A 13,865-nucleotide genomic window follows, 5' to 3' on the forward strand; every position below is an offset into this window, starting at 1 on the left:
ATATGGGTTGTTTTGTAGTTGACAGAAATCCCCACAGATCTCCAAGATAATAATACAATGTATTCCTGTAATCCATCTGATGTTCTGTCACTGAACTGCTTGTCACAGCATTGTTCAACATAATGTAAAGATCTGAGACTGCAGCATGAAACTATACTACACATTAAAAAATATCCTGAAAAGAAAACCAGACCATTAAAATTAAAATGTTATTTTTTTTATGGTGGCATCTTATTTATTTTAATATTGCTAGTTTACAAATGACCAGTTACATTACATGAGACAATAAAGTGTTTCTACTCCCGTTTGTAGACTATTCACATAAATCTGTACAATTGTGGTTTTGAGGAGACAAAATAAGTCACAGAGAACATTGAGTGCAATTATATAAAGCATGAGTAAGTGGTTTACAACATCTCTATGACTGAGGCGTAATGCACTTAGCATCACTGTGCAGACGTATCAGAACTTTAAACATCTGAATAATGTTTAATGGCCGAATCGACCTGGGTGTTTAAATGCTCATCTGGTTTCTGCACAATTCAGGTAGCTGCACTTTGTATACGTTGTGTGGCTAAATGACATCACTATATACACACACACACACAAAAAAATGAGACAACATAGTTTGATGTGTGTTGGGGGGAGTGGTGGGGGTGGTATGGGTGTGACATTCATTGTGTGTCTTATTTGGGGAGCTAGTGATTTTCTAAAATAGATGACACTAAAGAGATAAGCCATTTCAGTGACCATGGCCCCGTCAATGACTTCTTGAACCCCACCCCTTCTACTCTGGATATGCCATATATGGTGTTATGTATAGATCATATATGAATTCACATTATCCTTTCTACACTACATGGACAGTATGGGTGTGGGGGGTCATAATACAGATGAAGCTACTGTGCAATACTTTGATTTACAATCTATAACTGTAGCGTTATTTCAGTAGGTTATGTTGACTGAGGGTGGTGGGGAGGGGAGGGGGAGAAACCTTCAGCGCAATGTAAGTCAGGAATGCCCCCTGCCCTGTGCCGCTCTTTAAGTCATACCCCAGCCCTAATTTTAGCCCCATACAAAGCGTACACAGAAGCTGTGGCACAGTGCAACCAGCCGACAAAGTTAAAGACCCTGCACTTGCATAAGGCCAACTAAAAGGACTGTACGCGAACAGACACATTCTTTCAGACTAGATCTACCTTCTACAAATGTACTGTAGACAAGACAGCTCAAACAGACACGACATTCTGTAAGATGTTTGCATAGATTTTCTTTCTCTGACCTTGAAAGCACAGTATCTGAGATTCTTGATGTTTGTTGTTGAGAAAGAAGACAGTTGAGAATTGTGGTGCCTTGAAAGCAGTGTCACTGAGGTCATTTCTTAGCAATAACTTAGGAAGGAAACCCAGAGGTTACACACACACACACACACACACATCCAAGTTAGAAGCTCAACTCTCTCGCTCTCTATTTTAACCTTGTGCTGAATAAAAAAAATAAAAAAGAAAGGAAAAGTGTCAGGTACCATGCGCATGTTTGTGTGTGTTTGTGTTGAAAGTATCTTCACATTCAGTATCCACACAGTCAAAAAGCATGCCAAGGCCCCTACTCACCTACTCTCTATGCCCCAGAAGAGGGAGAAAATATATTTACCCTCCACTCCAAAACGTTCTATGGCTTTAGATTCTAGGAGATAACTGCTTTGGCAACCACAAAAACACACACTGGTGTAAGGTCTTCAAATATTAATGTTAATTCATTCATCTTAATAATTTATAAACCCAACTTTACTGAGGAAGTAAACATTATTAGAAGCAGCCTTCATATTTCTGAGTTCTAGTCGTAAAATCAAAAGAAAAAAAAAACCTCTGGAACACAGTTCATGCATGTGACTAGGATGTGCATGCATGTTTAAAATGTTGGCAGAGGTCAACCCTCTCAATGTCACTGAGATTAGGTTTGAGATTTTGGCCTGAGACTGTCCTACTGTCACTCTCATTACTTTGAGTTGAAAAAGTACAGCAACCCCTCTGATAGGCCATGCTAGGGCTAATCGCGTTCATGGTGAGACACCGTTCCATCTTGGCTTGACTTTTGGGTGGAATTTCTCAGGCAAATATCACTTAACCAAAAGTTAAGTGTTTTAACCGATTTCCACAAACTTCTTGTGAGCCAACCGCATTTTGCCAACCGCATTGCCATTATTCTGAAAGCCTACCATCACAGAGGTCAGGTTAGTGGGAAAAAAAATGGTATTACATACCATACACATGATACAAATATTAGCATTTGTTTGAAAGTTTAAATAGCTTCACATATCATAGTTTGTTTTATTCTCGGTGACTAAATCCTGGTTTGAAAGTGTTTAGAAGACCAAAACGTCACAGTATTTTAGAGGATTTCGTCCTGTTCCACTCTTAATCAAGTGACACAACCTGTATCCAATAAAACAAGCACCTGACTGAAGCAAATGCTACAAGAGCAAAGTGCTGGGGGGGTTGAAACATGTTCATCATAAACAATCACAAATGGCAAATAAATCCCCGTTGTATAAAACTGCAGACAAGAAAATAAAAAATAAAATAAATCTAAACAAACTGAATAAAAAAAAACTTTTAACAAACAAAAATACAGACTTTCCTGGTTCCAGTTTAAGAGTCACTTGAAAGAGATGAGAGGTTCTGTCAGTTCAGTAAACCGTTAATTTCAAATCTCACATTCTATTGGATTATTTAAAAAACTATGTAGATAGTGTAAGGAGAGGATAGAGCAGAGGGGATATGATATGAGTCCAGAAGGCAAGAGAGAGACAGAGAGTGAGGCAGAGAGGCTCAAACAAAACCATCCTCTCCCTTTCTCTCCCTCCCTCAGCCTATCAGTAGATGTTCGGGCAGTCGGTGAACTTCCTGTCAAAGTAACCACCAACGTAGATCCAGTCCTGGGCACCAGTATGGGGGTTGGTGCCCTGGTGAAACCACCTGAGCAGGTAAACATAGACACACAAGGGCAGTTACTGTATGAGACCACTAATGTGAAGAGTTTTACCCACTGTTTAAATCAAACCACTAATTTTATTAAAAGGAAACATATGATTGATTGATCTTTGGAGAAGAGCTCAAAGGATGTCTACTCGGGGAAACATTACGCACACCTTAAGATAGAAATTGCATCCAAAAAATAAATAAATAAAAAAATAAAAAAATAATGTAACAATGAGGGACAATTGTTAAAGTAAGTAACTGTGCTTGAGGCCTTTTTCTTTGGTTTGTTCCAAACTGTTGTTGGAGTGGTTCAGTGTAGGTTCATGCGTTCAGTGTGTGTTAGCGGTCAAGAATGACCTGTTAATGGTGGTGGCTAGTGAGGTTCCCTCTTCACTGTGAAGCGCTTTGAGTGTCTACAAAAGCGCTATATAAATTGAACACGTTATTGTTGTTGTTAGCGGTCAAGACTGACCTGTTAGACCAATCCTCTTCATCTTTCGCTCGCTCCCTTCGTGATGCCCTCTGTTTCTCCTCGAGTCTGTCCTTCTCTGTACTTGCCGCGTCTTAAACACATAGAACATCAACACTATATGAATACAAAGTGCTAAAAAGCTACTGCTAACAATCGCAGGACATCTACAAATATTTGAGGACACCATCATACAGCCAAGATAAGATGGTAACAGGCTGAAGAGATACTCTAACACAAGACATTCTCTGCGTTCAACATACTGTACATAATGGCATAAATGGCTATTAAGGTTATTGTCAAGGTGTTACAACACTCCGTGTGAGCTGAGCAGTCATGAGAGCTTTAGTCATTGTATTGCATATTATTATTATTATTTCATTATTATTGTACTACATACAGTACCAGATAACTCATACGATACGATGAACAGATAAACAGACATGAAATTGGTAACACTTGTGCTCTAGCCAATTGTTGCTCACGGAGCAGGACCACAGAATCAGCAGCAGGTCCTGGGACATGACATGACAGGACAGGACAGGAAAGGACAGGGTTAGTTTGAGGTTGGTCACTAGCACCATTAAAGCCTGTTAAAATGATTTGCGTGCTCTGGTCCTTTCCTGGGTTCAGTCTTCCAAAGTGGCCCAGGACCTGGTGCAGATAAACAGACATGTTTCTCTTACCAATGTCTCCATTCTCCATGGCTCGGATGTCGGGGCGAAGACGACAGTCAGTAGGTGCCAGCACCTTTTCCATGCCAGGTTCCAGCTCATTCAGAGACATGGTGAAGTTGGTGAAGTTGTACATCTGAAAAAGAAACTGAGAGACTGAGACAGAGAGCCAGCTGGCCTGAGTGAGTTTCTGCAGAGAAAACTGGTCATGTTATGGATTGCTTGTGCATGGGTGCAAGTTATCCATTTCATTAGATATATTTGGAAAGCCAGAATAATCATTTGTGTGTGTGTGTGTGAGTGTGTGTGTGTGTGTGTGTGTGACCATACCTGAGCTGAGTGTGCAGGTCGTGGTGTTATCCTCCAAAGCAGGGTACTTCCTGGAATCATGGTGACTGTCTCCTGCACCTCGGGCATTTCATCAGCATCGTCGCCTGCTGCACTCTGCTCCTAACCACAACAAACATGGCACATCACGACTCTTAGCAACAACACACATACTACAGCACTCACTCTGCTCCTAGCCACAACAAACATGGCAGATCACTGCAGCGCTCACTCTGCTCCTAACCATAATAAACATGGTGGATCACTACAGCGCTCACTCTGCTCTTAACCACAACAAACATGGTGGATCACTACAGCGCTCACTCTGCTCTTAACCACAACAAACATGGTGGATCACTACAGCGCTCACTCTGCTCTTAACCACAACAAACATGGTGGATCACTACAGCGCTCACTCTGCTCCTAACCATAATAAACATAACATCACTACAGTGCTTATGTGCACAGATCACAGATGACTGCCTACAGCACCTTACCGTCTAGTACATTTTAGGGACAATTTGAAATAACACTGTAGCACATGTGCAGAGCATCTACACTACGCTAACAGGTCAGCCAGGGCCCTATTTGGATTCTACACTACATTAACAGGTCTACACTACACCAACAGGTCAGACAGGGCCCTATGAGGATTCTACACTACACAAACAGGTCAGACAGGGCCCTATGAGGATTCTACACTACACTAACAGTTCAGACAGGGCCCTATGTGGATTCTGTTTCTACCATTTAATAGTGTGCAAAGGAAAAAACATTCGTAAGTTATGTTATGTCTACCTTCAATTTTGTCAGGCTTATTTGAAATTTTATTGCATTATTCAATTAAGGCCAGACTGTGACCTGAAATGCACATGGATATTCAAGCCAAGTCAAGCCAAGATGATCACTTTATGAAGATTACATCCTGGCAGAATGTGTGGACTACCATATTAAGAGCAGGGTCATAACCGGGCTTAGGTCATGATCTGTACAGCGTCTGACCAGCAGCCAACTGAGATACTTGTAAGCCAGATCTGATACTCGGTTTCTTAATTCAGAATGCTGTTAATGCTTTATCCAAACACTAGGACTATAGGATCATACTTTTTGACTTTCTGAAAGGCAGAATGGGCTAATTTTACCCAGTCACTAGGCTAAGAAATTATAAAGTAAGAAATCACAAGCTAACCATAGAGTACTACTGAATTTACAGCAACACCACTACTGCTATGCCATCAACTTTACCTTTATGATCAACCACTGCATGTGCATAACTTCAAAATAAAAACAACAGTAAAAGTGTAATGTGTTATGGGGACTCATGTCCTTTACAGTTCATCTATAGCACTATATTCTCTTACACAAGATCATAACTTTATATTTACATTTTTATCAAACTCCATGTGCAGCTCTACCTGTTTGTGTTTCTTGGAATCTCCTCCTGATTTCTTCTCTGCTTTCTTGTTGGCCTCATACACTTTGGGCTCCACACAGTACAAACACTCGGTCCACTTGCCATATAATATGCGTCGCTTCTTCTTACTGCATACACACCAGAGAGAGAGAGAGAGAGAGAGAGAGAGAGAGAGAGAGAGAGAGAGAGAGAGAGAAAGAAAGAAAGAGAGAGAGAGAGAGAGAGAGAGAGAGAGAGAGAGAGAGAGAGAGAGAGAGAGACACAGAGAGGGAGAGGGAGAGTACAAAGTACTGGATCAAGTGAAGATAGGCAAACAAATTGTGAATGATCTATTTATTTCTGTGGAGTCAAATATGCTGTAATGTTGCCAAAGGAGGCAAGACACTGAAACATTATATTCCACTCAGCTCTGAAAAACAGGCTCACCTCTTGTCCTGGATGTGCCCTTCCACTTTGTGCAGTTCCTTCCCAAACATGCCACATGGCTTGAAGTTCAGAATACATTTATCCCCAGTGCTGAATCACAGGACAGCAGGAAACACATTCTTAGCCCTCCATTTCGAAGAATGAAATTAAATGCAAATGAAAAAGTCTATTGACTCGACTTACCTGTGATTCACAATCTCCACCGTGCCGTATTGCTCGATCCAGAGTTTACCCAGAATGACATTGTGCACACAACAGAAGGGGTTTGTCCAAGTGTACACCTCCCTGTGTCTGCAACACAGCAGGTCAAGCACGGTTGATATGGGAATACACGCGTCTGTGTCCTTTCAACCACACACTAAACATACGCATCTTTCACTCCATATGGCATGGTTCATAGAGCAAGAACTACAGAACAGAGAATATATAGGATACATCTTTCAAATATGCCTTTTCAATCCATGCCAATATGGAAACCTTAAACACACATTTTGACAGACAAAAAGATGCAACCGAAAGACAAACCCTTCTTCAGAGAATTCTAAACTAAGGGTTACTGTGTGAGGACAAGCCTAAACATAAGAGGTTCTACTTTGGAGACTTTAACTTAAAAGCATAGTCACTTCGCAGGTGGGTCCTAATAGTAATTCTAAAATCTATCTATCTAAAATAAAAAAAGAAGACAGAAGTAAAAAAAAAAATCTAAAATTTCCCTCGGGATGGATAAAGTATCTATCTATCTATCTATCTATCTATCTATCTATCTATCTATCTATCTATCTATCTATCTATCTATCTATCTATCTATCTAGCTAACAAAAAACACACATTTAATGTTTTAATACTGCTGGATACTGCTGCCAGTTTGAGCCCGACTCCTCCTGACCCTGTCGAGGTGTTCTTGAGCAAGACACTGAATCCCTAAGTGCACCTGATGGGCAGGTTGGCGCCTTGCATGGCACCCTCCGCCATTGGTGTGTGTGAATGGGTGAATGTGAGGTAAGAAATTGTAAAGCACTTTGAACGCTTGGATGAGGGGAAAAGCACTATATATATATATATATATATACACACTTTTTAATTGTGATTAATCTAGATGAATTCATTTCAAAATATGAGATTAATTAATTCTTTTTTTTAAATCGTTTGACAGCCCTAAAATAAATAATATATATGCGGTTTATTTACTATTTAGCACTTAGCACTGAGTCAGTGGCACCCATACTCACTTGAGCAACTCTAAAGTCATGGTGCCTTTGGGCTCCGCCTCCACGCTCTTTCCCCAGAACTTGAGCTTGGGGTAGATGGATCCGTGGAACTCAAAGTCCTGGTTGAGGGACTGCGCGTGGAAGGCACTGATAGGGGGGTGGTGACTGACTTGCTCCGAAATCAGACGGTACCCCTCATCCTCCCTGTGAACATGTGAGAGGGAATAAGCATGGAAATGGACACTCAATTATACTCAAAGCATGGTCAACTTCACGCACTGCTGCTAACATCACAGACCTGTATCATAATCCTGATCCACGGGCACAGAGAAATCCTCAAACATACACATAGTTGAGGAGGGATGATGGAGTAGAGTAGAGAGTGGACTAAGTATATGCCGATGCTACTGTGTGCAGATTAACCAGGCTCACCTTACGAGCTCGTAGGTCTCCCCCAGTAAGGGGTTGAAGGGCTTTCCAGTTCTGTCCCACTGTGATGCCACTGCTGAGACCGCGAAGGCAGCTACCAGCTAAAACCAGAAACATGATCATTAGATCATGACTGAACATGCACATGTCTGCAGACAGCATGGGTAACCATGGCTATGTGGTTTAATGTATACAGTACTGTGGTCAAAATTACTCCAAGACAACTGGTGTGAGACTGCAGCTTTATTCTTAATACCAGGAGACTGTTATCCACAACAAATGTCAAGTAACAATCACACACATCTCTGGGTGAAGCCAGTTCTTATACCCTTAACACACACCCACGGAAAATCACAAGATGCCACCCTACCACTGATCATCTAACCAGCTGGTTTTTAACAGAGAATGTTTACAAGAAACCTTCAACCTAAGCCATGTTTGTGTTGGTATTCCCTTTGGGGTCACCATCAGATACCTTACATTCCTACAGAGGGGGTTTCAGATGACACTGGGGTTATCTTAACGTCAAAGGATGGTAACCAGATTTCACTGCATATATGCAGGTTATACTAAAACATTTAATTCAATGAAAAACCTATATAAAAATGATACCACAGTACAACTTGTTCAACCGGTTCACACAGTAGATGAGAGTTGATTTTGTGCCTGCGGGGGGAATGTTGGCGGCTCACCTGCATGCGGTCTATGGAGTCTGACAAAGTGCAAGCCTTGTGGATGAGGTATGTGTGCTCCATGTACTCTGAGATGCGTTGCAGAAAGCTCAGTGGCTCGTTAAAGAGGATGGGCATTGTGATCTTTGACAGCTCCTGGAGATGATTCACGACAGAGTTAATTAGGCATCACACACTTTAAAAGGTCCACAAAACAAGTTCACATGCTCAATTTGTAGACATACTAGTTTAGCCTCTCGGTTTCACAGTGCTACATAAAAATGTTTTAAACTATTCCAAGTGCACGCACCAGAAAAGCAGTGACACAGTGATGATTTCCTGGTAGCCTACTGTATGTGTGTTATTGAAATTCTTAACATCCTCACCATGCCTATGCATTTCTTGAGGAAGCCCCAAACACTGAAATTATTCCTTGCAAACATGGGTGCTGGGAGAGTCGTCCTGTGAAACAAGTTACACAAAGACACATTACACAGAGTTACACAGATCACAGAGACGATGACCAACAAAACACCGGTGTTTGCGCGAAGACAGACAGAGATACCCACCTCCTCTCCCATACCCCATTCTCTGAATGTGCGCTGCCATTGGAGGTCTGTTTGCCCTCGTACACGAGCGCATCTTTAAAGCTGACCTCACAGGAGTCGTCTGATTCCAGTCCTGTGAGATAAGAAGGCAAACAGAGGCAAAAACACAAGCAACTGAATGGCCAATCTAGTCCAAACAAGTAAACAAGTACAAGTAAACAGTCTTTAACTAAATTCTCAAGAGGCTCAAGCGTTACTTTCTCAGCTAAATGTCAAACATGAGAGCTAGCAAAAGTTGCATACATTTCTTGGAGGTTAGCACTGGCACACTAGGAGACACAGGCATTGCATTTTGGGACGTAACGGACATCCCTTGTATGACATAATACATGCCCCCCCACACACGTGTGTTATTGAAATAATCAGGATGCTTCAGCGTCAACAGAAATGCTCACCTGTCTCCGCGTCATAGAACTCCTCCTCGCTGTTCATGCTGAGCGGTTCGATGGGCTGCCAGTGTCACTCAGAGGGCATTGTTTCTAGGGACGGACACGACCACGACTGCTCTCTTGCTCGCTCGTTCGTTCACTCTCTCAGGCTTCCCCCAGCTGGCGCTCACCGGCTCTGGCTGAAACCTGACACAGGGAACACACAGCACAAGTCACGCAGCTGAGCGCACCTTCACAAATCAGCACCTAACACAGAGAGAGAGACAGACAGAGACAGAGACAGAGAGAGAGAGAGAGAGAGAGAGAGAGAGAGAGACACACACACACACACCCTAAACAAACCTACTGCACCCTATACAAAGCAGCATAGTACACAGACTTTCACCCTATACAAATTGCCATCCTTTGTGGACCACAGCAATACATACAGACCTGCAGGGCAGCAAGGTACGCAATAAGGCAGCTACCACTGTCTTTCAAAACTCTTTGAGTAATACTAATTTCCTGTGGCCTGAATGTGCTGAACTACTTTGCCTTTCAACATCATTGCTGAAATTAAAATCAATTCCAGAACAGAGGCTTCCGATTGCATAATGATGTTTTTCTGTGGACTTTCACAGGCAGGTCAAACCATACCCTTACAGTGCCAGAGTAAACCAGTCATTGCTGGCATGTGATGACTGATAAGACCTTGAATAGGAGGAAGACCAAATGAAAAAGGATACGCAGGATACACACTCAACAGGGGCAGCAACCATGACATGTGCTTTCTCACAGCATTTCGCAGGGTTTCAGTGGTCACCGTAATCATCATATGGGCTTGCAAACACGTTGGCTAATGACTGAAAGCAGAACATCTCTGTGGCTTCATCCCTTTGTTGTTGTTATGGTTACTATGCTTCTCTGCCAGAATTTTTCTATTTTATGGTTATGCTTCTCTGCCAGAATTTTAAGTTTAGTTTTTTTTTTTTATCTGACTTTTACATGTTTCACACAACTAAAATCCACTCATCCGCTACCGTTTAGGTGGGGGAAAGTTGTGTGTGCAATCCACTAACATGCACCCTCGCAACACATTTAGATTAATAATTTAGTCCCTAAGTGACGGCTTGAGTTCTATGCTGTACAAAAATTCTGTGACAAGAGCAAGGCCACACATGAGATGCCCGTTTAAGATTTAAATGGTCTCACAGCAGTCAGAGCAGCGCTTCTCTGTTCAGAAAAGATTTCACTAACTTCCACAGCACATACTCCACGAAAAGCACCTGCTGGAATCCGTACAGATGAAAATAAATATTGGATTAAAAGAGGGGCACAATCTGTTTTAAAGACACAAGGGCTCATTCCAGTTTGTGTCACACTTGTGTCCTGATCTAGTGTATCCATATGTAGTCTATGTAACCATAGTCTATAAAACATATGTACCAGTAGTATCGAACATGGTCTATCCATACCATTTTGAAATACATCGATGGCTCTGTACCATATTTATAAACACAGGCATAAAATAAAATCTTGGCAAGACTAATACCAAAGTCCTTTTAGGCAAGTCCATAGGGATATGTGTAGACAACGGCCATATTAACTAGCCCCATGCATTTCTATGGGGGAGTGCTGTGTCTCCTCATTAGAAAGTCTCTGCTAATATGTCCAGTCTATTACCTCGGTGTGGAGCCCAAATTTCACTGACATTCCAGAAGTTGAATCCCAGATATTGAGTTTCTCTGAGCCTGAGATTTGTTCAAGGATGAGGCTTGCTGAGAAACCAGGAAAACTTAAAGGGTTAATACCAGGATTAAGATGTTTTTCTGTGTGCACACTGCAAACAAACAAACCAATCACTGACTGTATACTGACTCTAAGAGGAGCTAGCTAATTTTATGAATCCCACAACACACGTGCCAGTCAAAATTACCAGATGAACGCAATTAACCTAACAATGTCATCATGGTTCTAAACACCAGAAAAACTGAACAACCTGAAATGACCCTTGCTATATCCAGCTGCACCATCTCTGAATTACACATAGCAACCATGCAAATCAGTATGGATTGTTACAGAGGTGTTTCTGAAGAAGATCACACATCAGCACAATAAAAGAAGTTACCTACATGTACAATTTCACTGCCTGGTGTGAATGTCATGAAGTAGGCCATTTCAAATATTCTGTAAAAAAGGCAACTTCCTCTGGAAACATGTGGATTGACACCCACCCATCCACCCAATGATGCATCACAAATACAGACAAACACAACATTCTTTCATTTTGCAATGCCATCAACACAACTTACAACCATATCAGAACAAAAAATGTCAAGGTAACGAAGACAATGAATGCAGAATACAGCTTTTCAACCACCGGTGTTTCTATCATAGTTACACTTTATTCAAGTGTTGTAAAATGCCAATAACAATAAGCGTAGGCTATCATATCCCCAGTTGAACAAGTTTATGGTGACATTTAAGAAAGGTTTCCCATTATATGTTTAACTTTGGCACCAATGCAAATGTAAGTGTTCAAAGCCTACATGGCAAACAAAATGTAGCCTACTAGAACAGACCCGACAGTCTCAAGTCATCAGCATGTTAAGGAGCTGAGAAATTGATAGTACCCTACCCTACCCAACCCACCCTAAGCCCAACAGAATGCCGATCCCTGCTCTGCTATTAAATATACCGTGTCAAAACACTTCCACAGTACCCTTAGCTCTCTATTCTCTGATTTAGCTTAATTTGTTACTGGCGACTGAACGACAAACCTGTGCCTCAGCACATGAACAAACAGAATGTTACCCACAATGTGGCTAACGCTAAAGCTAACTAACTTGCAAAATATCTGCAAATTAGCTAGACAGCTGTGCTGCCAAGTTCAGCCAATGGTGGGAGGCTCAGCAGAAACTGCCAGAAGCATAATTCACGTTTCAATCGCCGCTAAAGGTCAGCCAACTCAACCGAATGCACGGCACTGAAGTCGTTGAATGCTTGCACACAGCAGAACAAGCAAGCCCCCTTATGCCCCATAATGTAGTTACACTTACAGCTCGCTGAGTGTCTCAGCTACTGTACGTAACCTAGCCTAGGGTAAAAGGGGCTATCTTAGCTAAAGCTAACAAGCTTGCTACCATAACGTCGTGCGTCTAATCCATCACATAACCAACGAAATGAGAACCAGTTTGCAAACTTGGTGGGTTTCATTTAATTTAAGAACACCCGTTTCTATAGTGGCCGACACTATCTTAATGACATGACGGTGTCCCCACATATGCATTTCACTTCTCGTGGAAACTCACTTGCTACCTTTGACTTTGCTTCATAAACCACAGTTCAGAAGCACCAACGCAAGCTAACCAGATAACCAAAAGCTCTGATACAACACTGATGCAAATAGGACTTACCAACTAACGTCAACTAAATAACTTTTGCTAAATAAAAACAGCAAATACAGAACGACAATGCCTCATCGCGAAATTGAGACTGACATTTAAGCTGTTATCAAAAAATGAGCTATTGTTTTACCTGTTGTGGTCCAGTATGTAAAACTGTTTGTATTTCTCTGATGGGACAGGCAAAATATTCAGCAGCTCATAAGTCAGAAACAGGGGCGGACGGAAGTGTGTAGTAGAGGTCCAATCATTGATGGATATTTGGCCTATCGCTACTCAAGGAATTCCAGGATCATCAACAACAAACATTTCGTATGGGCTTGTGCGCAATGATAGACACACCGAACACCTATTAGAATATATATTCGCAGCCACTGAACGCCATAAAGGGGTGGGGATTATGTCCGGAGGCGGGATATAAAATGAAAGCTATGTGCTAAAAAGGGTATGGATGGGTGTTATTTATAAGCGTTGTCATATTTCACAGTTCGTTTTGACAGCTGCTGCTATCAAGTCCACTTAATTCTCTCCGAGTAATGGTCCATTAAACTAGAAACTACTTTAATCCGTATATTTACTCAATATAAATTCAATGTATATTTCATTATTTGATAGCCTATAGCCTGGTTTTACGCCAGACCCAGGGCGGTCTCTCTATGGACAGACCACCAAGTGTGTGAAATGGCACTAGAGGCATTCAATAACTGGATTATAATAATGTAGGTTGTTGTATTAGAAATCAAACTGTAGTCATGCAGGCAATGACTTGAATGCGTCATATGCTGTAATGGTAATGTTTCCTTTACAGTGGTCAAGGTTAGAAGCCTTTTTTTGTCTCTGTAATTTGCATGGGGTTTAAATTCGTTCATCATAAATTAGCAGGACG

General features: G+C 41.6%; 1 protein-coding gene across 4 annotated transcripts; it reads right to left on the reverse strand.

Moving 5' to 3' along the window:
- Window positions 1-201: 201 nt before the first annotated feature.
- Window positions 202-13,290, reverse strand: LOC125292859 (oxysterol-binding protein-related protein 2-like). 4 transcript variants are annotated; one of them, XM_048240368.1, is made up of 15 exons: window positions 13,113-13,289; window positions 11,259-11,353; window positions 9,603-9,782; window positions 9,169-9,280; window positions 8,986-9,061; window positions 8,621-8,755; window positions 7,932-8,029; window positions 7,521-7,703; window positions 6,475-6,582; window positions 6,292-6,381; window positions 5,867-5,993; window positions 4,455-4,574; window positions 4,137-4,260; window positions 3,454-3,544; window positions 202-2,978 (listed from the first exon to the last, which is right to left on the reverse strand). In XM_048240368.1, the coding sequence occupies exons 3-15, from the start codon at window positions 9,637-9,639 to the stop codon at window positions 2,876-2,878; spliced, it is 1,404 nt and encodes a 467-aa protein (XP_048096325.1). In that variant the 5' UTR covers window positions 9,640-9,782; window positions 11,259-11,353; window positions 13,113-13,289; the 3' UTR covers window positions 202-2,875. The 4 variants fall into 4 exon arrangements, with proteins under 4 accessions (XP_048096325.1, XP_048096326.1, XP_048096327.1 ...); XM_048240369.1 differs by lacking the exon at window positions 13,113-13,289 and adding an exon at window positions 11,708-12,144; XM_048240370.1 differs by lacking the exon at window positions 11,259-11,353 and having other exon boundaries at window positions 4,455-4,568; window positions 13,113-13,290.
- Between the last annotated feature and the right edge of the window lie 575 nt (window positions 13,291-13,865).

This window comes from Alosa alosa, chromosome 4, assembly GCF_017589495.1.
Source record: "Alosa alosa isolate M-15738 ecotype Scorff River chromosome 4, AALO_Geno_1.1, whole genome shotgun sequence".
Lineage (NCBI taxonomy): Eukaryota > Metazoa > Chordata > Actinopteri > Clupeiformes > Clupeidae > Alosa > Alosa alosa.